This window comes from Mytilus trossulus, unplaced genomic scaffold, assembly GCF_036588685.1.
Source record: "Mytilus trossulus isolate FHL-02 unplaced genomic scaffold, PNRI_Mtr1.1.1.hap1 h1tg000128l__unscaffolded, whole genome shotgun sequence".
Lineage (NCBI taxonomy): Eukaryota > Metazoa > Mollusca > Bivalvia > Mytilida > Mytilidae > Mytilus > Mytilus trossulus.
Genome location: NW_026963301.1, coordinates 865,342 through 888,933, shown reverse-complemented (window position 1 = coordinate 888,933; position 23,592 = coordinate 865,342). Strand labels below are relative to the sequence as shown.

Below are 23,592 nucleotides of genomic sequence, written 5' to 3'. Positions count from 1 at the left end.
AGTGTAAAACCATTCAAACGGGAAAACCAACGGTCTAATCTATATAAACAAAACGAGAAACGAGAAACACGTATATATTACATAAACAAACGACAACTACTGTTGGCCTTTTTAATTTTATTTGACTTTATTTGCCTTTTTAACTTACTTTGATTCGAGCGTCACTGATAAGTCTTTTGAAGACAAAACGCGCGTCTGGCGCAAAAACCGGGAAAAAATTTATATCCTGGTATCCATCTATGATGTGTTTATGTAGATACAATGTATGTGGCACCCGTCGTATTGTTCGTGTTACAAACCCGGTAATAAGCATTTTCGGTAGCACAAAGTCGTGAAAAGGAAATGTGATTGTAGTTACGAATAAGGAACATATCAACTGTCATCTGTAAAACGGATATCCAATAACGGTCAACGAACTCGTTATGCTATCCGTAAAATTTGGCAATGAAGGATTTGAGCTTCACCTTTTAAAACTTATGGTCTAATAATTCTATGTGAGCAGCAACCCTTTAGAAGAAACTAAATGTATCTGATAGAAGAACAACAAATAATGAAAACGTTACGAAATTTTTGTCATTTATTTTGTCGAGTTTTCAACCAGAAACTTTAAAATGTTATTAATTGAAATTAATCAGCTCATAAAAGAGACTTTTTTTTTCGTCATGTCCCAAAATTTCAATTTAAGATTATTTGTCCTGGCTTTTTTTTTGACACATGTAATCAGGATACATGCTGTACCCCAAATATAGTATAGTAGCACAAAGACAAAAAAAGGGAACACCGTAAGGTAAATAAAAATCTAAACTTTAACACCGAGAATCATCAACTCAAGACCCACTTGTATTGTTTCTTAAAACAAACGAGAAAACTAATCATCTCATTCATGTTAAATGAAATAAAACAAGTATGGTACAAAAATGTATACAGCAACCAATGATAACCATCTGATTACAAAATTATGAGACAGGCTCATATATATTGAAACGTAGTTATAAATAATACCAGACGACCAATACTATTTTCAAACGGTGATTTTTCAATTTCATAATCAGTTCTTAATTTATCAACAGATGAATTACATTGTTTTCTTTGAATAATACCGGACGACCAATAATATTTTCAAACGGTGATTTTTCAATTTCATCATCAGTTCTTAATTTATCAACAGATAAATTAAATTGTTTTCTTTTAGACGCTGAAACAAAAAATACCATTACCATTGCACAGACGCTTTTTGTTGCTTTTACAATATAAATTAATGCCATTTCGTGCATCTTGTCTTCAGTGAAAATAAAATGACTGTCGTTTCATTGCAAAAAGTTATTTATTCTCGAATTTGTACAGTCATTTTCATAGTATGTACTAAATAATAGATAGAAGTCATTTTCATAGTATATACTAAATGAAAGATAAAAGTAATTTTCATAGTATGTAATAAATGATAGATAGAATATGGTTTTATAGCATGCAAAATCTCTCACTATACCTTGTCTTGTGCTGAGAAACTGCATATTACAGAACATTGTTCTCCGAAAGTTTAGAAGTACAAAACTTGTTGTTTTGATCAACAATGTCACATATGCCCTCGATTCGTGATTTTGCAACATAATTATCTGATTGTTATTTACAATAATTGATTTGCAACTCCTCCATTTGAACGAATTATAAAAAAAGTTGCACCCGAGCAACATGTACTTGTTTGGCAAATAAATTGCAGTATTTTTCTATTTGTAAAAATATGTTTATAAAAAAAGAAGATGTGGCATGATTGCCAATGAGACAACTGTCCACAAGAGACCAAATTGACGCAGACATTACCAACTATCATGACTATAGCTGACCGTACAATTTCAACAATGAGCAAAGCCTATACCGCATAGTGAGCTAAAAAAGGCCCGGAAAAGACAATGTAAAACAATTCAAACGAGAAAACTAAATAAAGGCAACAGTAGTATACCGCTGTTCAAAACTCTATGGACAGAACTCAAAATTGGGACAACAAACTAAAACTGAGGGAAGCGAATTAAATATAAGAGGAGACCAATGACACAACATTAAAAAGTAACACACAGAGAAACGGACTAAGCATTTAATTAAGATAAAATCTGATGAGAATTACAAAATATAAAATCAAAACCAAATACATGAATTTGGGATAGAAAAGTACAGTGACAGGTCTAATAGTAATGTGAATTCACTCAAATATTATAGAAAACGAACGACACAACGGAAACACAACGTTAAAATTTTACACACACAGAAACGAACTATGATATAACAATGGCCATTTTCCGGACTTGGTACAGGATATTTTTAAAGATAAAAATGGTGGGTTGAACTTGGTTTTGTGGCATGCCAAACCTCGCTCTTTAATGGCAATGTTAAATATAACATTGGAATGACAACATAATATTACAGGACTACAATACAAATAAATAGGAGAACGTATTAGACGAAGAAATACATATAGATAGATAAAAAGAGGCATCATGTTTATAATTTAATACGCCAAAAAAAGCGCCTCGTCCATACAAGACTCACCAGTGACGCCCAGATATAAAAGATCGAAAGTGAAAAAAGTACAAAGTTGTACAGCACTGAAGATCAAAAGTTGAAAAAAGGTTGTGTCAAATACGGCTATGTTTTTATGCTTGGGATAAGAACATCCTTATTATTAAGAACAATTTACTTTTTTAGTATGCTATTGCAAATAGTAAATTTTATCAAATGAATATCAAGATATACATAATGAAACTGAGTATTAACTAATTACAGAAAACAAAACCAGAATACATAATACAAACACAAACACAGAAAAATAGACACACCCGACTTAGTCTAGGCCTCAACGCAAAAAAATCATAAAAATGACGTCACATACGAAGTGGTGAAAAGGCACAAAAATGACGTCACATTTGAAAAGCTATAACTCAAAAGTAAGATAGAATTAGGGTTGATTTAAGATAAGGCCTTATTCATATAAAAAAATTGAAAAAAAAATAAAATGTTAAACATAAACAAACACCAACCACTGAATTACAGGCTCCTGACTTTGGACAGGTACATAATGTGGCGGGGTTAAACATGTTAGCGGGATCAAAACCCTCCCCTAACCTGGGACAGTGGTTAAACAGTACAACATAAGAACGAACTACAAAAATCAGTTGAAAAAAACTTAACTCATCAGATGGACAAAAATACAATTGAACGTGGCTGGGTACTTATACATCCCGACACAAAAACAGATCTGAGAGTACTCGCAGTTATCTGACAGCTAGTTCAAAGCCACTAAAAATAATAAAAAAAAATCATGCATCTAAGACTAAAACCAAACTTTCTACTTAGTTGTACCATCCCAATTGTTATACTAGTATTTATATTAAAAGTATGATCCTCACTCGGACACGTGTCTGACATCTTAACAGCCTTTTCATAAAAAAAAAACATGCTATCATTTGTATGTTTGATATGTATATAAAAAAAAACTAGCCACGTCTTGGTGGAAGGATGACATTTAAACTGATACCATAACAATATAGAGCAAACGTTAGAGGCATTGCACATCATGTTTAGAAGTTTGTAGACAACAAGTTGCTGTTAGTATTGTATTACCTATGTGCTCTAATGGTTATAGAAAACATAGACATGCATCCGACCTACTTTGCTCCACTTATCTATTGCTAAGATTTGTGAATCGTTATTGTCTATAGTATGCCTAAAATATTTTACAACTACAGTAGGCAACAAATGTTCATATTTTGTTTACTTTTTGGTTTTATGATTGAACACATACAGGTCATTAATCTATATTTGAAACTGCAGTGAAAACAACGGGTAATAACTACAATGGTCACCGATGTATAATTCTTAAACTAGTATATGAGCTGCGTCAGATAGAATTGGACCTTCTGCAAATGAATATAAAAAAGAAGATGTGGTATGATAGCCAATTAGATAACTCTGTAGAAAAGACCAAAATGACAAAGAAATTAACAACTATAGGTCATAGTACGGCCCGCAACAATAAGCATGTTATACATATATACAACACAATTCTTCATCTGTTTTCAGATTTAACAAATATCTATAGAAAGTATGTTGCTTTTAGAAAATTAAATTGTTAAAAGAAAATCTTTTTAACAGACCAAAATTAATCTTTTATTTCGTTTTTGAGTATTTCTTGATCAATCAAAATATTATAAGCGTACATGTTTATAGGCACTTCCACAAGATCTATCTATATCCGACGCAGCTCATATCTTGTAAGGTTGAACAGTGAGTACTTAGTGCATTTCTATTCTTTCCATTTAACTTATACTCAATCATATGCTATTTTCGACATAGTCTTCAATTTGTTATTCTAAATTTCACGACTTGATTTTGATATGATGTTTTTTTAAAAGCCACACCTACTAGATACAATAATCATATACGAACTCAGCATATTTTTATATATTAAATAGTCTTTAATGTATTTCAATAAATTAGGACACTCAACTTGTTGATCAACTTGTCAATGCGGCAGGTTTCAGGTTATGTTCGAACTCGTATACAAGAATGTATAGATTTTAAAAAGTGTTTTAGGTGTAGTACATACATACATTTGGTACAGTGTTGTCAGATAGAAGTTTGACTCTTTAATTAAATGTTCGTTTGATCAATCTGTAATTTGCTGAAACTCATAACATGCTTTCTTGTTAATGAGAAATGACACTGGCTGTAGTTTTGTTGAATTAACTGAATTCATTTTTTCCATGACAAAATTGATGAATTTTACGACAATCACTTGTTGTCGACAGGTTGTATTTTTAAACTGCAACTAGTTGTGTTTATTTCCTAAATATAGTAGCACAGCTATATTTAGTGCGATGTCAATTTCATCATGGATCACTATTTTTAGAATCGTAGGTTCATTAAGGGATGATTATAAGTATGAAATAAAAGAGGGACAAGAGATACCAAAGGGACAGTCAAACTCATAAATCCAAAACAAACTGACAACGCCATGGCTAAAAATGAGAAAGACAAACAGAAAAACAATAGTACACACGACACAACACAGAAAACTAAAGGATAAACAACACGAACCCCACCAAAAACTAGGGGTGATCCCAGGTGCTCCGGAAGGGTAAGCAGATCCTGCTCCACATGTGGCACCCGTCGTGTTGCTTATGTGATTACAAATCCGGTAAATAGTCGAATTCGGTAGATCACATTCACAATTCACAATTCACAATTTAATAACTATCAATGTATATGTTTTTAATTAGCCATGGCGTTGTCAGTTTATTTTCTATATATGAGTTTGATTCTCCCTCTCGTCTCTTTCGTCCCTCTTTTAAAAAGTCAAATATAGACAGTAGTTGATGTAACTATTTTTTCCACAAGTTCAGCTTTATACGTTAAACTCCACAAACATTTAAGATGATAAACGGCGAAGCCATGGCATTTTGATATAAAAGACCAAACGACAATAAAATGCATATATTACAAAACATGAATAAATTAGGCCGTAAGTTTTCAACATGTTAACAATTTGGGTACGGCAGTCATCATTGTTTTCTCGTTTATATAAAAAAGAAGATGTGGTATGATTGCCGATAAGACAACTATCCACAAAAGACCAAAATGACACAGACATTAACAATTATAGGTCACCGTACGGCCTTCAACAATGAGCAAAGCCTATACCGCATAGTCAGCCATAAAAAAATGTTTTACATTTGTCAAGTCAGGGCATTTTATAGCTGGCTATGTAGTATGGGCATTGCACATTTTTGAAGGCTGTACGGTGACATATAAGATCGTTTTTTTGTGTACTATTTGTATCTTGTGGATAGTTTTCTCATTGACAATCATGCTGCTCTTGTTTTATACCTTAAATCCTATCAAAACGTTTAAGGATGTACTTAGGTTATGTTTTTAAAAAGTGTCAAATGTTCAGACTCGTTTGTGTTTTTCTATATGATAGCAGGTGAGATATTTTGACCCACAACACCTATTTACATAAAACTGAATAACCCATACATGATCATTTGGCAAAATTTAAGCAGATTCGTGATTTTCTTTCTTTTCGTTTTATATACAATTGGTTTTCCTGTTTGAATGTTTTACACTTATTATTTTTCCATGGCTCGTATTTTGACCTATACTGGTTTACTTATACTGCGACTCCAATGGAGAGTTGCCTCGTTGAAACTTTGACCACACCTTCTTATATTTATCCCTGAATAACATCAAAACCCAGACGGTGATTAAATTAGCTCCAGAATGTTTAGCTGATCCTTAATGGTAGGCGTCGTTTAAACAATAAGAACATACCAGTCATTAGATATAAATCGGTAAGGAATCTAGAATAAAAGCCGCATTCAAAAGATATCAATGCTGCAGTATTTTCAGCATGCTCATGATGATATTCAAAATCTACAAAATTTACATTTTTATTTTAAATTGTTAAAAATTAACTATAACCACACAACAAGTTGCCTATTTGGTCTGCATATTACAGGGCAGATAGAGCTAAATCAAATGAACAATTTTAGCCCCATCAGATATGCTCTGAATTCTTTGGTTTCAGAGATATGAGTAAAAAACTGCATTTTACCCTATGTACTATATTTTTAGACTTGTCTGCCATCTTGGTTCGAAGGTGGGGTCATCGGGCACATTTTAAAAAAAATATCCTAATGATATTTGTGGACAAGTTTGGTTAAATTTGTTCTCATAGTTTCAGAGCAGAAAATTTTGTAAAAAATTACAAAATTTTACGAAAAATTGTTAAAAATTGATATAAAGGGCAAACACTCCAATTCAGGGTCAGCAACCCAATTACGGGTTGTCCCATTCATCGGAAAATTTCAGAGACAGATATATGTTGACCTGATTAACATTTGTATCCATCCTCAGATAATATCCACATTATTACTTGACGTTGCTGCGTACTTTTACATCCCGCAGAGACGAACACATGCCTCTACATTGGCACGGGTTATACTATAAGGTTTATAAAGACATAAAGGACTATAAAAGTCAATATGCAATAAAATAGTAAAAGAAGTATACGAAATTAAAAGAAAACTCGTTCTGGTGTTTTTATAATATAAACACGATTGGGACTATATAAAAATTACACGTTTAAGCACCCTTTTACAGTTAGATATGTTTCTAGATTTCAGTGGCATTATGTGGACACGTTTTTGGTAAATCGGACTTTTTTTAGGGGATATGCATGTTTCTAAAGGGTTACATAATACAATCTTGAAATATAACGAAATAACGAGATCTAAAAAAAGAAAAGATAATCAAGTAAATGATATTATAAAATTTCAAAGAAGCTGCATGCATCCATAAATTTCCGTAAATGTACTGACTGAGCATAAGCGAACCTTTTACTTTATCAACGACATTTGTGATCTTGAGGTACATTTAGCATTCCTGTCTTAGGCAAGAAAGGTTACGATTATGATTTATGTAGAGTTTGTCATTTCCTGTTTTTTCAACTAAGATACCCATATTTATTAGTAAGTATGTAAAACGATGGGTTTGTACCGCGTGCGGTGGAAGATACACTATGGACATGGAAAAACGGACATGTAAATAAACTAATTATAAAAGGTTACTACTTCAACACTGTCATTAGAACTTTGAATATTTTTTTTATTGCTACTAGTATTGATTGTGTTTTCAGTAAATTAAAAGCAAATTAAATATCATTGTTATAAACATAGTATGCATATTCAATGATCCACAACATGTCGATATCTGTATCTAGGTATTGCACAAAGTCATTTTTTCTCTCAAATGGTTCATGGCGTCTTTACACTAAGCCCCCTAGATGTTGTATGTATAATGTTTGATAACTTAGTCTTAGATGCATGACTTTTGTTAGTTGGTTTTGGATTTGAAATGTCTGTCAGTAACAGCTAGTACACGCATAATTGTAACTAGTTTCGTTTTGTTGTTGAGATGTACAAGTACCCGGCAACGTCCACTTCGGGTTTGGTAATCCTTTTTTCAACTGGTTTTTATAGTTTGTTCCTATGTTGTACTGTAACGTCATCGTCCAAAATTGCGCGAAGTTTGGGTCCGTTAACATGTTTTACCCCGCAACAATCTGTATGTATATGTCTGTCTAAAGTTTTGAGCCTGTAATTCAGTGGTTGTTGTTTGTTGCTGTGTTAAATATTTGTCAGTTAGGCTGTTAGTTTTTATACTTTGAATTGTTTTAAATTTGTTATTTCAGTTCCTTTTACAGCTGACTGCGGCCTGGGCATTGTTCTTTCAACTCCCTCAGGCAAAGTGAACTTTAGATGAATTTGGCTATCTGTATTAGGTATTTTTGTCATATAGCTCTTCAACGGTTTCGGTTCTTATATATCTTCGAATTTCAAATGTTTGGCTTCGAGCGTTTCTGATGCAGGTAAATCCAGAAAAGCGCTTCAGACATATAAAATTATTAAACGTGTTGTTTTCAATTGTTTACATCACTGTGTCGATATCTCTGCTGATGGACTATCAGTCACCGAGGGTATCATCAGCTCAGTAGTCAGTATCTTGGTGCTGTCATGATTTAACAAATTTTACTAAAATGGTCCGTTTATAAATTTTGAAATTATTAAGAAACTAAGGTTTCAGCTCCCCGAGGCAAAGTTGACTTTAGATAAATTTGGCTATTTATTTTAGGTATTTTTGTCATATAGATCTTCAACGGTTTTCGTACTTATACATCTTCGGATTTCGAATGTTTGACTTTGAGCGTTCCTGATAAAGGTAAATCCAAATCAGCGCGTCAGACGCATAGAATTATTTAACGCGTTGTTTTCAATTTTTTCCATACGGTGATCTATTGTTGGTATTTTCTGTGTCATTTTATTCTCATCTGCAATCATACCGGATTTTCTTTTTGCCAAACGCATACATTAAGTCGAAAATAAATTTACAATGTCATGGGTAAAACAAGACTGACATAGACAAAAATGAAAACAAAAACAAAAATATACAACACAAATCATTAAAAAACTTGAAATAAGAAACACATTCAAAAGCCGAAATATTGTCATTATTTCTTTAATATATGTAACCTTTTCAACTCTTAAATGAAGTGTTTGAACTTTTATGTTAACAACCTTGTAAAACAATTTAAATGATCAAATTGTGTCAGCATATTTTCGTAATGAATATGTACAATTTAGTTGACACATGAACTAGATTTGTTTATTAACACATGTAACGGCCTAGAAAAAGGATATTGTGTTTTCCAGTATGTGCTTCCGTCCCCATTCCAATATCAGGTTTTGTTTCCGTTAAGATAGTTTATGTTAACGCTGTTGACACATTAAAATTAATTGCTTGATACATATCTCTTATTTTAGTATGATGCAAAAACAAAAATGAACATCACATAACAGGTTTGACTGTAACTATATATCGAACTCAACAAAAAAAACAATATCCCTACCAAATTTTGTACTGAAATTCTGCTTCAAAAGTTAATAGTTTTTATGATTCTGAATTGAGAACAGTGCCTTTAATTACAAGAACCATGCTGTTTTAACTGGGAAATGATTTCCCTCCTCGGTGTTTTCTAGGGTTGGACTACATTAAATGATATTAGGTTACAAATATTTGGTGTGTGTTGCAGATCAGTCTGATTTTGTTAGTTATGACATTACCATGCCGTCATTGTTTCTTTAACTATCTGCATCTAAAGAATTGAAATCTTACGACAATCTTTCTCCATCGGATATTCTTGGGTTATGCAAGAATGTAAAACACTATCATTCATGTATTCGTCATTTTAAATGTATACCACTAAGCTAAGGTTGGCAAACAGTTTTTCTCATCTAAGATTGGTTTTTTTTGCTGCTCGCATACTATTTTTGCAACAATGCCTACACTGTGTATAGCACCCTAGATCCCTTTATCAGAAATATAAAAGTTGATTGTTGAATAATTTTGTTTCTACCTCTGCCATACTCTTTACCTTTGGTTATAGCCAAGTAAACGATACAAAATGGTAAATCGATTGAAACCTTCCGATCAGCTAATGTTTGTCTATCGAAAAGGAGGATTTTTTTTTTATAAGCATGCCAATACATAAAATGCTATCATATGCGCATTATTTACAAGGACAAACATAAATGTTTTTCCCAATATTCTATTTTTTTCATCTACGTTTTTTTTAGATACTCTTGAATCGGTGTAAGCTTGTTTTTTCATCTTAATCCGTGCCGTCACTTCAAATGTCATTATGTACGGGATCAGTTATGGGTTGAAAAGATAAGATGATAATGTTTCTCTCTTGTCGGTTTTTTTATGTGTACATATTTCATTCGTGGTCAATAACTAAAATAGTACAATGGTGTTGATAAAAAAAATGCTACCAATTGTATACGTCACATGTTACCTGTGATCTATTATATGGTACAAATAATATACTTCAAACCTCGGTAAGGTGCACCACCAAACGGTGTATTTTGGATATACGATAGACATAGGTCATTATAATACGTGAACGTCTTCATTATAAAGAAATTGACACTAAACATAAAATTATTGACAGAAAAAAGTAATTCAGTCACCGATTCGCGATGTTACAGGAGTGTTCCAGTGCTTTTGTTAAATTGAAATTTTTGTTGACCTTTAGGACAAATCTTAATGTTAAAACTACGCCCAATTAATACGCAGCTGCTACTTGTCAAATCGACTTTAAGTTGTATAAATAAGGAACATAGCCATAATTGTAATGACCACTGTGTTATCCAGATCAACTTTTCTAAGAGAAATTCAGGCGGCCTCTTTCCATTGTTGATCATCAAACGAGTCCAGGCATGCATATACTATTACAAGGAGTTGTTTGCGCTGCTGTTTTAGCAAGTGTACTAGCAATAGTTAATCCTCATCCAGGTATAGAAACATTACGATCTACTTAAAAAAAAAAATATAAGATAATTAAATGTTGTATCTGTAATCTGAATGTTTGTTCAAATTCGAAGTTATATAAAAATTTGACAGACATTGGATGTATGCTTACTTTCTGGTTAAGGATTGAAAAGAAGATCTGCATAGCGTGATGTTTGCAATAACGTGATCATCTTAGTTAATTAAACTTTGCGACCTCATACTTATGAATACAAATTTGACGATGGACATGTTATGTCAAACATTTAAAACATTTGAACTTAAAAAGCTGCAAGAATCAAATGTAAGGTAATATAGATTAGAAAATGACATAAATAAGAAAATAAAATACAGTCAAGGAACTATAGGTCCGGATCTTTTTCACATAATATTTGATTAGTAACAAAGAGTTCCACAATGTAATAGACTGTTGATAAGCTTACTCATGGCTCACAGCAATAGATATATTGATTATTACACAACTTATAAAAACTTTATCGGTAATTTGTACATTTTTTCTTTGATGTGTACTCGCTGATAACGTCAGTATCAGTGGAATGGCCTTGATATTAAAATGATTGGGCCAGTACCAAATGATATATGCGAATGCAACGGGTGAGGATTTACTTTCCCCATTCATTCACATAGTTGCGCGTGAATTTTTTTCGCAGAAATGCACCAAAACTATGATCGTGTATTAGAATTAAAACTAGTTAACTTTGAGCAGTATCAAAACTAGGATATTTTAGTAACATAAGACAAGTATCGTTTAGCAATATCAAAATTATGATATTTTAGTAATACCAAAATAAAGATATTTACTAGTAGACAAACATAACATTTGATTGTTTTATGATTGGTATTATCATGGCCTGATATTTTCTATATTTTCTAGAGGTAAACGGAGAAAAGGATGACCTAGGAAACACGGGTATGTATCAACAGTTTTGTAAGAAATATGTGTCCATTTGTAAAGTGCATTTTGTAAATACAAATGCACATTTATGAGAATGCTAGTTTGATGGGCGAATCGATCTTATTTGCATTTCATTATACAAATGACTTTAGAGAATGAGGGATATTTGAGCAATATCAAAACTAGAATGCCTCAGCAATATCAAAACAATGATCGTTTAGTAATATCAACACGTCTAGTAAACTTTGAGCAAAATAAAAACTTTATAGTTTTGTAATATAAGACTAGTATATGTTAGCTATATCAAAATTAGGATATCTTACATGTAGCTATACCAAAACAAGGATATTAACTAGTCAACAAAAATAACAATTGATTGTTTTATGATTGGTGCTTTGATGGCCTATATTTTCTATATTTTCTAGAGAGAAAAGGAGAAAAGGGTGACCCAGGAATCTCTGGTATGTATCAACAGTTTTGTTAGCAAATCATGTCCATTTGTTCACTTTATTTTTGTAAATGCAAATGCAAGTTTAAAACGTTGTCAGATTGATAGGCAATTCCATTTAAGTTGCATTTCATTATACAAATTACTTTAGAGAATCAGGGATAGTTAAGCAATATCAAAACTAGAATACTCTAGCAATATCAATAATATGACTGTTAATTAATACTAAAATTATGATATTTTTGATATAAGAAAAGTCTCTCTTAGCTATATCAAAATAAAGATAATTGAGTAATACCAAAACAAGAATATTTACTAGTTTACAAACATAACATTTGATTGTTTTATAATTGATTTAATCATGGCCTAATTTGTTTCATATTTTTTAGGTGGCAAAGGAGAAAAGGGTGACAAAGGAAACTCTAGTATGTATCAACAGTTTTGTAACCAAATTATGCCCATTTGTACACTTTATTTTTTTAAATGCAAGTTTAAAACATTGTCAGATTGATAGGCAAATCCATTTAAGTAACATTACATTATACAAATTACTTTAGAAAATCAGGGATATTTAAGCAATATTAAAACGAGAATACCTTACAATATCAATAGTATGATCGTTAATTGAAATTAAAATTATGATCTGTCAGCAATATCAAAATTAGGATATCTTAGCTATACCGAAACAAGGATATTGAGTAGTTAACAAACATAACAATTGATTGTTTTATGATTGGTGCTATCATGGACTATATTTTCTATATTTTCTAGAGGGAAAAGGAGAAAAGGGTGACACAGGAAACTCTGGTATGTATCAACAGTTTTGTAACCAAATAATGTCCATTTGTACACTTTATTTTTGTAAATTCAAATGCAAGTTTAAAAAGTTGTCAGATTGATGGGCAAATCCTTTTAAGTTGCATTTCATTATACAAATTACTTTAGAGAATCAGGGATATTTAAGCAATATTAAAACGAGAATACCCTAGCAATATCAATACTATGACCGTTAATCAATATTAAATGTAGGATCTTTGAGCAATATCAAAATTAGGATATTTTAGTAATATAAGAAAAGTATCTCTTAGCAATATCAAAATAAAGATAATTGAGTAATACCAAAACAAGAATACTTACTAGTATACAAACATAACATTTGATTGTTTTATGATTGGTTTAATCATGGCCTTATATGTTTCATATTTTCTAGGCGACAAAGGAGAAAAGGGTGACAAAAAAAATTCTAGTATGTATCAACAGTTTTGTAAGAAAATTGTGTACAGATGTAAATGTTTTTGGTAAATACAAATGCACATTTAAAAGAGTGCTAGATTGATGGGCGAATTTAATTTGCATTTCATTACACAAATGACTTTAGAGAGTGAGGGATATTTAAGCATCATCAAAACTAGAACAACTTAGCAATGTCAAAACTATGATCGTTTAATAATATCAAAACTAGTAAACTTTGAGCAATATAAAAAAACTAGGATATTTTTTTCATATAAGACTAGTATCTGTTAGCGATATCAAAATTAGGATATTTTAGCTATACCAATACAAGGATATCAACTAGTCAAAAACATAACAATTGATTGTTTTAAGATTGGTGCTATCATGGCCTATATTTTCTATATTTTCTAGAGGGAAAAGGAGAAAAGGGTGACACAGGAAACTCTGGTATGTATCAACAGTTTTGTAACCAAATTATGTCCATTTGTACACTTTATTTTTGTAAATTCAAATGCAAGTTTAAAAAGTTGTCAGATTGATGGGCAAATCCTTTTAAGTTGCATTTCATTATACAAATTACTTTAGAGAATCAGGGATATTTAAGCAATATCAAAACTAGAATACCCTAGCAATATCAATAATACGACCGTTAATTCATATCAAAATAAGACCCTTGAGCAATATCAAAATTAGGATATTTTAGTAGTATAAGAAAAGTATCTCTTAGCTATATCAAAATAAAGATAATTGAGTAATACCAAAACAAGAATATTTAACTAGTATACAAACATAACATTTGATTGTTTTATGATTGGTTTAATCATGGCCTTAAATATATTTCATATTTTCTAGGCGGCAAAGGAGAAAAGGGTGACAAAGGAAACTCCAGTATGTATCAACAGTTTTGTAAAAAAAATTGTGTCCATTTGAAAATGTATTTTGTAAATACAAATGCACATTTAAAAGGGTGCTAGATTGATGGGCGAATCTATTTAATTTGCATTTCATTATACAAACGACTTAAGAGAATTAGGGATATTTAAGCAAGATCAAAACTAGAACACCTTAGCAATGTCAAAACTATGATCGTTTAATAATATGAAAACTTGTAAACCTTGAGCAATGTAAAAACTAGGATATTTTGTAATATAAGACTAGTATCTGTTAGCAATATCAAAATTAAGGCATCTTAGTTATACCAAAACAAGAATATTAACTAGTCAACAAACATAACAATTGATTGTTTTATGATTGGTGCTTTCATGGCCTATATTTTCTATATTTTCTAGAGGGAAAAGGAGAAAAGGGTGACACAGGAAACTCTGGTATGTTTCAACAGTTTTGTAACCAAATTATGTCGTCCATTTTTACACTTTATTTTTGTAAATTTAAATGCATGTTTAAAAGGTTTCAGAATGACGGGCAAATCCATCTAAGTTGCATTTCATTATTCAAATTACTTTAGAGAATCAGGAATATTTAAGCAATATCAAAACTAGAATACCCTAGCAATATCAATAATATGACCGTTAATGCATATCAAAATTAGGATCTTTGAGCAATATCAAAATTAGGATATTTGAGTAATATAAGAAAAGTATCTCTTACCTATATCAAAATAAAGATAATTGAGTAATACCAAAACAAGAATATTTACTAGTATACAAACATAACATTTGATTGTTTGATGATATGTTTAATCATGGCCTTATATATTTCATATTTTCTAGGCGGCAAAGGAGAAAAGGGTGACAAAGGAAACTCTAGTATGTATCAACAGTTTTGTAAGAAAATTGTGTCCAGATGTAAATGTTTTTTGTAAATACCAATGCACATTTAAAAGAGTGCTAGATTGATTGGCGAATCTATTTAATTTGCATTTCATTACACAAATGACTTTAGAGATAGAGGGATATTTAAGCAATATCAAAACTAGAACACCTTAGCAATGTCAAAGCTATGATCGTTTAATAATATCAAAACTAGTAAACTTTGAGCAATATAAAAAACTAGGATATTTTTTTAATATAAGACTAGTATCTGTTTGCGATATCAAAATTAGGATATCTTAGCTATACCAATACAAGGATATCAACTAGTCAAAAAACATAACAATTGATTGTTTTAAGATTGGTGCTATCATGGCCTATATTTTCTATATTTCCTAGAGGGAAAAGGAGAAAAGGGTGACACAGGAAACTCTGGTATGTATCAACAGTTTTGTAACCAAATTATGTCCATTTGTACACTTTATTTTTGTAAAATCAAATGCAAGTTTAAAAAGTTGTCAGATTGATGGGCAAATCCTTTTAAGTTGCATTTCATTATACAAATTACTTTAGAGAATCAGGGATAGTTAAGCAATATAAAAACTAGAATACCCTAGCAATATCAATAATACGACCGTTAATTATTACTAAAATTACGATCTTTGAGCAATATCAAAATTAGGATATTTTAGTAGTATAAGAAAAGTATCTCTTAGCTATATCAAAATAAAGATAATTGAGTAATACCAAAACAAGACTATTTAACTAGTATACAAACATAACATTTGATTGTTTTATGATTGGTTTAAGGGGGTACAGAACACCTAAGAAAAGATAACTCTTACTCATAGTCTGATTCAATGTTGCGTTTTAAAATTATGTGCAATATGCAAGCTTTTAGAAGATCATGATCAGAATGTTTACATTATTGCTAAGACCAGCTGTACACCCTTTGTTATTCATTTAATCCTTAAAAATAATTTAAAGTGAATTATTTTCAATAAAGGAACCTTCAATGAGACCTAATAGGGAAATTTCAAAGTGAAATAAATTTACCAAAAGAAAACAAGGACGTTTGAAAAGGAGGGAAACAGAAAGAGAACTTGGACCATAACTGTTTTCGTTTTTTACTTGGCAATGCCTACATGTAGGTCTTTAAGAAAATGAAATAAAGTGCAAAAAGTCTAAGGATGCTACCATTTGATTTTAAGAGGGGACGGCTAGGATTTATAAAACTTTGTCCTGCATTTTTTTTTTTATAGTTGCATGAACTCATCATTATATTATCGGCCTGCATTTTTTTATTTTTCATTCTTTACAGACCTGTGATTTTCATTAGTTTACTGAAATTGTTTTCATAAATTGTCATCCTGTTATGCTAAATTACTGATCCTGCCTTTGTTTGTTCCAAAGCCTGTCTTGCCTTTTTTCAAGTTTCATCTAGCCCCCTCCTCAAATGAAGGTGGATAGGACCTTTATCGGGACTCCGGGATCGACTGTTTCTAATGTCAAGATTTAAGGATTAACCCTTTCGCGGGATGTCAGGATTTAAATTTATCTAAATTCGGGATCTCGGGATTTCGTGTTTTTAAGCCGGGATTTCGGGACCAGGACCCCTCCTACCCTTCTCTCAAATGGTAGCTCCCTCCGACAATAAAATTTTAACCAAATAAATAAGAATCTCTGGACAATTACACAATGCTTATGTTCGTAGATCTTCTTTATATCAAATTGATTAAATCAAAACTGAATTGACTTCTCATACTTTTTTTTTTGTTAAACTAGTCCAAATAATTATGACGTCTGGCAAGGCTATTTTTTTTTCTGGGACACCTTCTGTAGTTTGGACTATTGTTAAACGAAACTCTCGAGACGAAACTATAGTATGTTTCTATGGCCTTAGTAATAATGTACATGTAGTAATGTTAAAAAGATTACGAATAATTCATGACTTTATAATAGCTGTCATATTATTTAAAGTGCAATTGAATATATTATTGAAGGATTTATATTCATGTAAAAAGTTCGAAGATACCCAGAGGGATACTAGCGCAACCACCAGTGCATCATTAACATGTCACGGAACAAGGAAAAAGAAGAAAAAACATCTCATTCAGTCCAAAAAACACTACACATATTTTTGCTTTCTATATTCATCTGAATAAAAAAATCCTATATCTTTCTAGTAGCTTTCTCCAACCTTTATCTTGACATGTGTAGAAAATTAATGGGTGTCTTCTATTCCGTCCGCAATTTTAGGGAAAGTAAAGTCTATATTTAGTATCATAGTTGAAACTGAAACTACACATGTATGATATAAATAGAACATGTTATTTTCGCTTTATCAAATTTCAATTCCGAAGGGATAGCCAAAATTTGTTATATTCTTTTGTTGTTCCATTATCATGTTTGTGAATCTTTCCGATTATTTTTTTTATCAAATGCAATTTTGAATAAATATAAAAAAGAAAATGTGGTGTTATTGCAAGTGACAATTAAGTGAAAATGTTTATTTTCAAGTCTCAATTTAAGATTATTACCGAATAGAGTAATCATTCTCTATCATAATAAGGGGCCAAAATTATTTTAAACTTGTAACTGCCGTGCTTTTAACTAGAAATCAGTTGTATTTAATTGTCATATTTATAAACATTTGCAGAAATACTAAAAAAAGGTCTATGTTTAACAAACTTGATTTAACAGTATAAGGATTTTGCACAGTCAGCTCTATTTCATCTCTCATAAGCCGTAATTCTTTGGACCAATGGTTTTGACGTTATAATTTGAACGTATAGTTTTGAATCTGGCTAAAAGACCAACAAATTGAAATCTTGATCATGTAAAGCATCTGCCAACTTTGAAGCTTTTGCATATGTATCATGTGTATTTTTGGTGTGTCATGCTTTTAATTTCAACAGCTATTATCTCACAACAAAAATCAATTACATCCTTTTGTTCCCCCTGCAACTAATTGTCGGTTTGGGGGGGGGGGGGGGTACCCCTGTCCGTCTCTCCCTTTATTGGTATATAGTTATTTGGCATAACTCCTCCTATTGTTTGATTCCTAGAAAGTTTTCACTTCTCTGTCTGTTGGGTATTTAAGAACGTACACTGTGCTTCAATAGAAACGATTCCCTTTTCAAACAATTGTATGTGACTACATGTCCATTATGTGCATTGAATGGCTTGAAATGTCGTAAAATGAGTCTATATTGTTGTATGTTATATGATTTTTTTAAATAAATATGAATTCATCAATACATGAAAGTCATGGCCTGGACAAGTGTTTCTTACCAAAAAACACAATTATCATCCTTGAGGTCAAAGTTCAAGGTCATATAAAGGTCAAAATTTTAAGAAGGCACACCACCTCATGGTGATACATCCACATGCCAAAGATGTAAGGTCTAGGTCAAAAGGCAAAGAAGTGATGGCCTACATGGTTGAGTTTTTCACGGAAAAACACCCATTAAGTTGACCTTGAGGTCACATTTGAAAGTCACACAAAGGTCATCATGATGCAAGACACTTAACCCTGTGATGATACATCCACATGCCAAATAGCTAAGGCCTAGTTCAAAAGACAAACAAAATTATGGCCATTATGTACTTTTTGAGTAGATTTTGCTCTTATTTAATGAACCAATTTGAGGGTGGGGCCTAATTTAAACTCAAATTCCAAAAATTCTAACGGTTAAATTTTAAAAAAATTTTGCAAGAACAACCATCTAGTATAGCACTCCAAATGCTTAGTTTTATGAAAAAATTAAACGACACATTTTTTTTCAAAACAAAAATTCTTCTTTAAATACTTGAAGCACAGCATTCACTTTTCAGGGCTGATTCTGATACCCCCTAGTAAAGTTTTGGCAATTTTTTTTAACCGGAATAAAAAACATACAAGAAGGGGGTATCAGTGAACTAATATTCTCCTCAGCTATCATTATCAGCTATGCTATTGTCAATTTAGGATTACATTTTTTTTTTTAACAAATTCAACCCTATACCCATATTTCAGAAACTTCCAATTTTGGCCGATACTAGTATGTAAAAGATGCCATATTTGAATTGCCAAATCTTTTAAACCTATGGTTCAAATCTTTTAAAATTTTTACAAGATGTTTAGGTTGGCCTAGTTTATCAATGAAAAAAAATTAAGAAAAATTAAACGACAGGAATTTTTTGGGGTATAGTGTTGGGTACCCCCTTAATCATGGCCTTAAATATATTTCATATTTTCTAGGCGGCAAAGGAGAAAAGGGCGACAAAGGAAACTCTAGTATGTATCAACAGTTTTGTAAAAAAATTGTGTCCATTTGAAAATGTATTTTGTAAATACAAATAGATATAGGAAGATGTGGTGTGAGTGCCAATGAGACAACTCTCCATCCAAATAACAATTTAAAAATTAAACCATTATAGGTTAAATTACGGCCTTCAACACGGAGCCTTGGCTCACACCGAACAACAAGCTATAAAGGGCCCCAAAATTACTAGTGTAAAACCATTCAAACGGGAAAACCAACGGTCTATTTATTTTTTCCATTACATTTAAAAGGGTGCTAGATTGATGGGCGAATCTATTTAATTTGCATTTCATTATACAAACGACTTTAGAGAATGAGGGATATTTAAGCAATATCAAAACTAGAACACCTTAGCAATGTCAAAACTATGATCGTTTAATAATATGAAAACTTGTAAACTTTGAGCAATATAAAAACTAGGATATTTTGTAATATAAGACTAGTATCTGTTAGCAATATCAAAATTAAGGTATCTTAGTTATACCAAAACAAGAATATTAACTAGTCAACAAACATAACAATTGATTGTTTTATGATTGGTGCTTTCATGGCCTATATTTTCTATATTTTCTAGAGGGAAAAGGAGAAAAGGGTGACACAGGAAACTCTGGTATGTTTTAACAGTTTTGTAACCAAATTATGTCCATTTTTACACTTTAATTTTGTAAATTTAAATGCATGTTTAAAAAGTTTCAGATTGACGGGCAAATCCATCTAATTTCCATTTCATTATTCAAATTACTTTAGAGAATCAGGAATATTTAAGCAATATCAAAACTAGAATACCCTAGCAATATCAATAATATGACCGTTAATGCATATCAAAATTAGGATCTTTGAGCAATATCAAAATTAGGATATTTGAGTAATATAAGAAAAGTATCTCTTACCTATATCAAAATAAAGATAATTGAGTAATACCAAAACAAGAATATTTACTAGTATACAAACATAACATTTGATTGTTTTGTGATATGTTTAATCATGGCCTTATATATTTCATATTTGCTAGGCGGCAAAGGAGAAAAGGGTGACAAAGGAAACTCTAGTATGTATCAACAGTTTTGTAAGAAAATTGTGTCCAGATGTAAATGTTTTTTGTAAATACCAATGCACATTTAAAAGAGTGCTAGATTGATTGGCGAATCTATTTAATTTGCATTTCATTACACAAATGACTTTAGAGATAGAGGGATATTTAAGCAATATCAAAACTAGAACACCTTAGCAATGTCAAAGCTATGATCGTTTAATAATATCAAAACTAGTAAACTTTGAGCAATATAAAAAACTAGGATATTTTTTTAATATAAGACTAGTATCTGTTTGCGATATCAAAATTAGGATATCTTAGCTATACCAATACAAGGATATCAACTAGTCAAAAAACATAACAATTGATTGTTTTAAGATTGGTGCTATCATGGCCTATATTTTCTATATTTTCTAGAGGGAAAAGGAGAAAAGGGTGACACAGGAAACTCTGGTATGTATCAACAGTTTTGTAACCAAATTATGTCCATTTGTACACTTTATTTTTGTAAAGTCAAATGCAAGTTTAAAAAGTTGTCAGATTGATGGGCAAATCCTTTTAAGTTGCATTTCATTATACAAATTACTTTAGAGAATCAGGGATAGTTAAGCAATATAAAAACTAGAATACCCCAGCAATATCAATAATACGACCGTTAATTATTATTAAAATTCAGATCTTTGAGCAATATCAAAATTAGGATATTTTAGTAGTATAAGAAAAGTATCTCTTAGCTATATCAAAATAAAGATAATTGAGTAATACCAAAACAAGACTATTTAACTAGTATACAAACATAACATTTGATTGTTTTATGAATGGTTTAATCATGGCCTTAAATATATTTCATATTTTCTAGGCGGCAAAGGAGAAAAGGGTGACAAAGGAAACTCTAGTATGTATCAACAGTTTTGTAAAAAAATTGTGTCCATTTGAAAATGTATTTTGTAAATACAAATGCACATTTAAAAGGGTGCTAGATTGATGGGCGAATCTATTTAATTTGCATTTCATTATACAAACGACTTTAGAGAAAGAGGGATATTTAAGCAATATCAAAACTAAAACACCTTAGCAATGTCAAAACTATGATCGTTTAATAAAATCAAAACTAGTAAACTTTGAGCAATATAAAAAACTAGTATATTTTTTTAATATAAGACTAGTATCTGTTTGCGATATCAAAATTAGGATATCTTAGCTATACCAATACAAGGATATCAACTAGTCAAAAAACATAACAATTGATTGTTTTAAGATTGGTGCTATCATGGCCTATATTTTCTATATTTTCTAGAGGGAAAAGGAGAAAAGGGTGACACAGGAAACTCTGGTATGTATCAACAGTTTTGTAACCAAATTATGTCCATTTGTACACTTTATTTTTGTAAAGTCAAATGCCAGTTTAAAAAGTTGTCAGATTGATGGGCAAATCCTTTTAAGTTGCATTTCATTATACAAATTACTTTAGAGAATCAGGGATAGTTAAGCAATATAAAAACTAGAATACCCTAGCAATATCAATAATACGACCGTTAATTATTATTAAAATTCAGATCTTTGAGCAATATCAAAATTAGGATATTTTAGTAGTATAAGAAAAGTATCTCTTAGCTATATCAAAATAAAGATAATTGAGTAATACCAAAACAAGACTATTTAACTAGTATACAAACATAACATTTGATTGTTTTATGATTGGTTTATTCATGGCCTTAAATATATTTCATATTTTCTAGGCGGCAAAGGAGAAAAGGGTGACAAAGGAAACTCTAGTATGTATCAACAGTTTTGTAAAGAAACTGTGTCCATTTGAAAATGTATTTTGTAAATACAAATGCACATTTAAAAGGGTGCTAGATTGATGGGCGAATCTATTTAATTTGCATTTCATTATACAAACGACTTTAGAGAATGAGGGATATTTAAGCAATATCAAAACTAGAACACCTTAGCAATGTCAAAACTATGATCGTTTAATAATATGAAAACTTGTAAACTTTGAGCAATATAAAAACTAGGATATTTTGTAATATAAGACTAGTATCTGTTAGCAATATCAAAATTAAGGTATCTTAGTTATACCAAAACAAGAATATTAACTAGTCAACAAACATAACAATTGATTGTTTTATGATTGATGCTTTCATGGCCTATATTTTCTATATTTTCTAGAGGGAAAAGGAGAAAAGGGTGACACAGGAAACTCTGGTATGTTTCAACAGTTTTGTAACCAAATTATGTCCATTTTTACACTTTATTTTTGTAAATTTAAATGCATGTTTAAAAAGTTTCAGATTGACGGGCAAATCCATCTAAGTTGCATTTCATTATTCAAATTACTTAAGAGAATCAGGAATATTTAAGCAATATCAAAACTAGAATACCCTAGCAATATCAATAATATGACCGTTAATGCATATCAAAATTAGGATCTTTGAGCAATATCAAAATTAGGATATTTGAGTAATATAAGAAAAGTATCTCTTACCTATATCAAAATAAAGATAATTGATTAATACCAAAACAAGAATATTTACTTGTATACAAACATAACATTTGATTGTTTTATGATATGTTTAATCATGGCCTTATATATTTCATATTTTCTAGGCGGCAAAGGAGAAAAGGGTGACAGAGGAAACTCTAGTATGTATCAACAGTTTTGTAAGAAAATTGTGTCCAGATGTAAATGTTTTTTGTAAATACCAATGCACATTTAAAAGAGTGCTAGATTGATTGGCGAATCTATTTAATTTGCATTTCATTACACAAATGACTTTAGAGATAGAGGGATATTTAAGCAATATCAAAACTAGAACACCTTAGCAATGTCAAAGCTATGATCGTTTAATAATATCAAAACTAGTAAACTTTGAGCAATATAAAAAACTAGGATATTTTTTTAATATAAGACTAGTATCTGTTTGCGATATCAAAATTAGGATATCTTAGCTATACCAATACAAGGATATCAACTAGTCAAA

General features: G+C 30.9%; 1 protein-coding gene across 1 annotated transcript in view; it reads left to right on the top strand.

The window, feature by feature from the left end:
* LOC134700277 (collagen alpha-1(IV) chain-like) overlaps positions 1-23,592 on the top strand; it is a 60,813-nt gene that overhangs the window by 6,313 nt on the left and 30,908 nt on the right. Inside the window, exons 3-16 of the mRNA XM_063561635.1 lie at positions 11,795-11,830; positions 12,241-12,276; positions 12,653-12,688; positions 13,035-13,070; positions 13,908-13,943; positions 14,349-14,384; positions 14,786-14,821; positions 15,227-15,301; positions 20,585-20,659; positions 21,465-21,500; positions 21,903-21,938; positions 22,345-22,380; positions 22,781-22,816; positions 23,219-23,293. Of these exons, the coding sequence (XP_063417705.1) occupies positions 11,795-11,830; positions 12,241-12,276; positions 12,653-12,688; positions 13,035-13,070; positions 13,908-13,943; positions 14,349-14,384; positions 14,786-14,821; positions 15,227-15,301; positions 20,585-20,659; positions 21,465-21,500; positions 21,903-21,938; positions 22,345-22,380; positions 22,781-22,816; positions 23,219-23,293 (621 nt within the window). The remainder of the gene's footprint in view (positions 1-11,794; positions 11,831-12,240; positions 12,277-12,652; positions 12,689-13,034; positions 13,071-13,907; positions 13,944-14,348; positions 14,385-14,785; positions 14,822-15,226; positions 15,302-20,584; positions 20,660-21,464; positions 21,501-21,902; positions 21,939-22,344; positions 22,381-22,780; positions 22,817-23,218; positions 23,294-23,592) is intronic.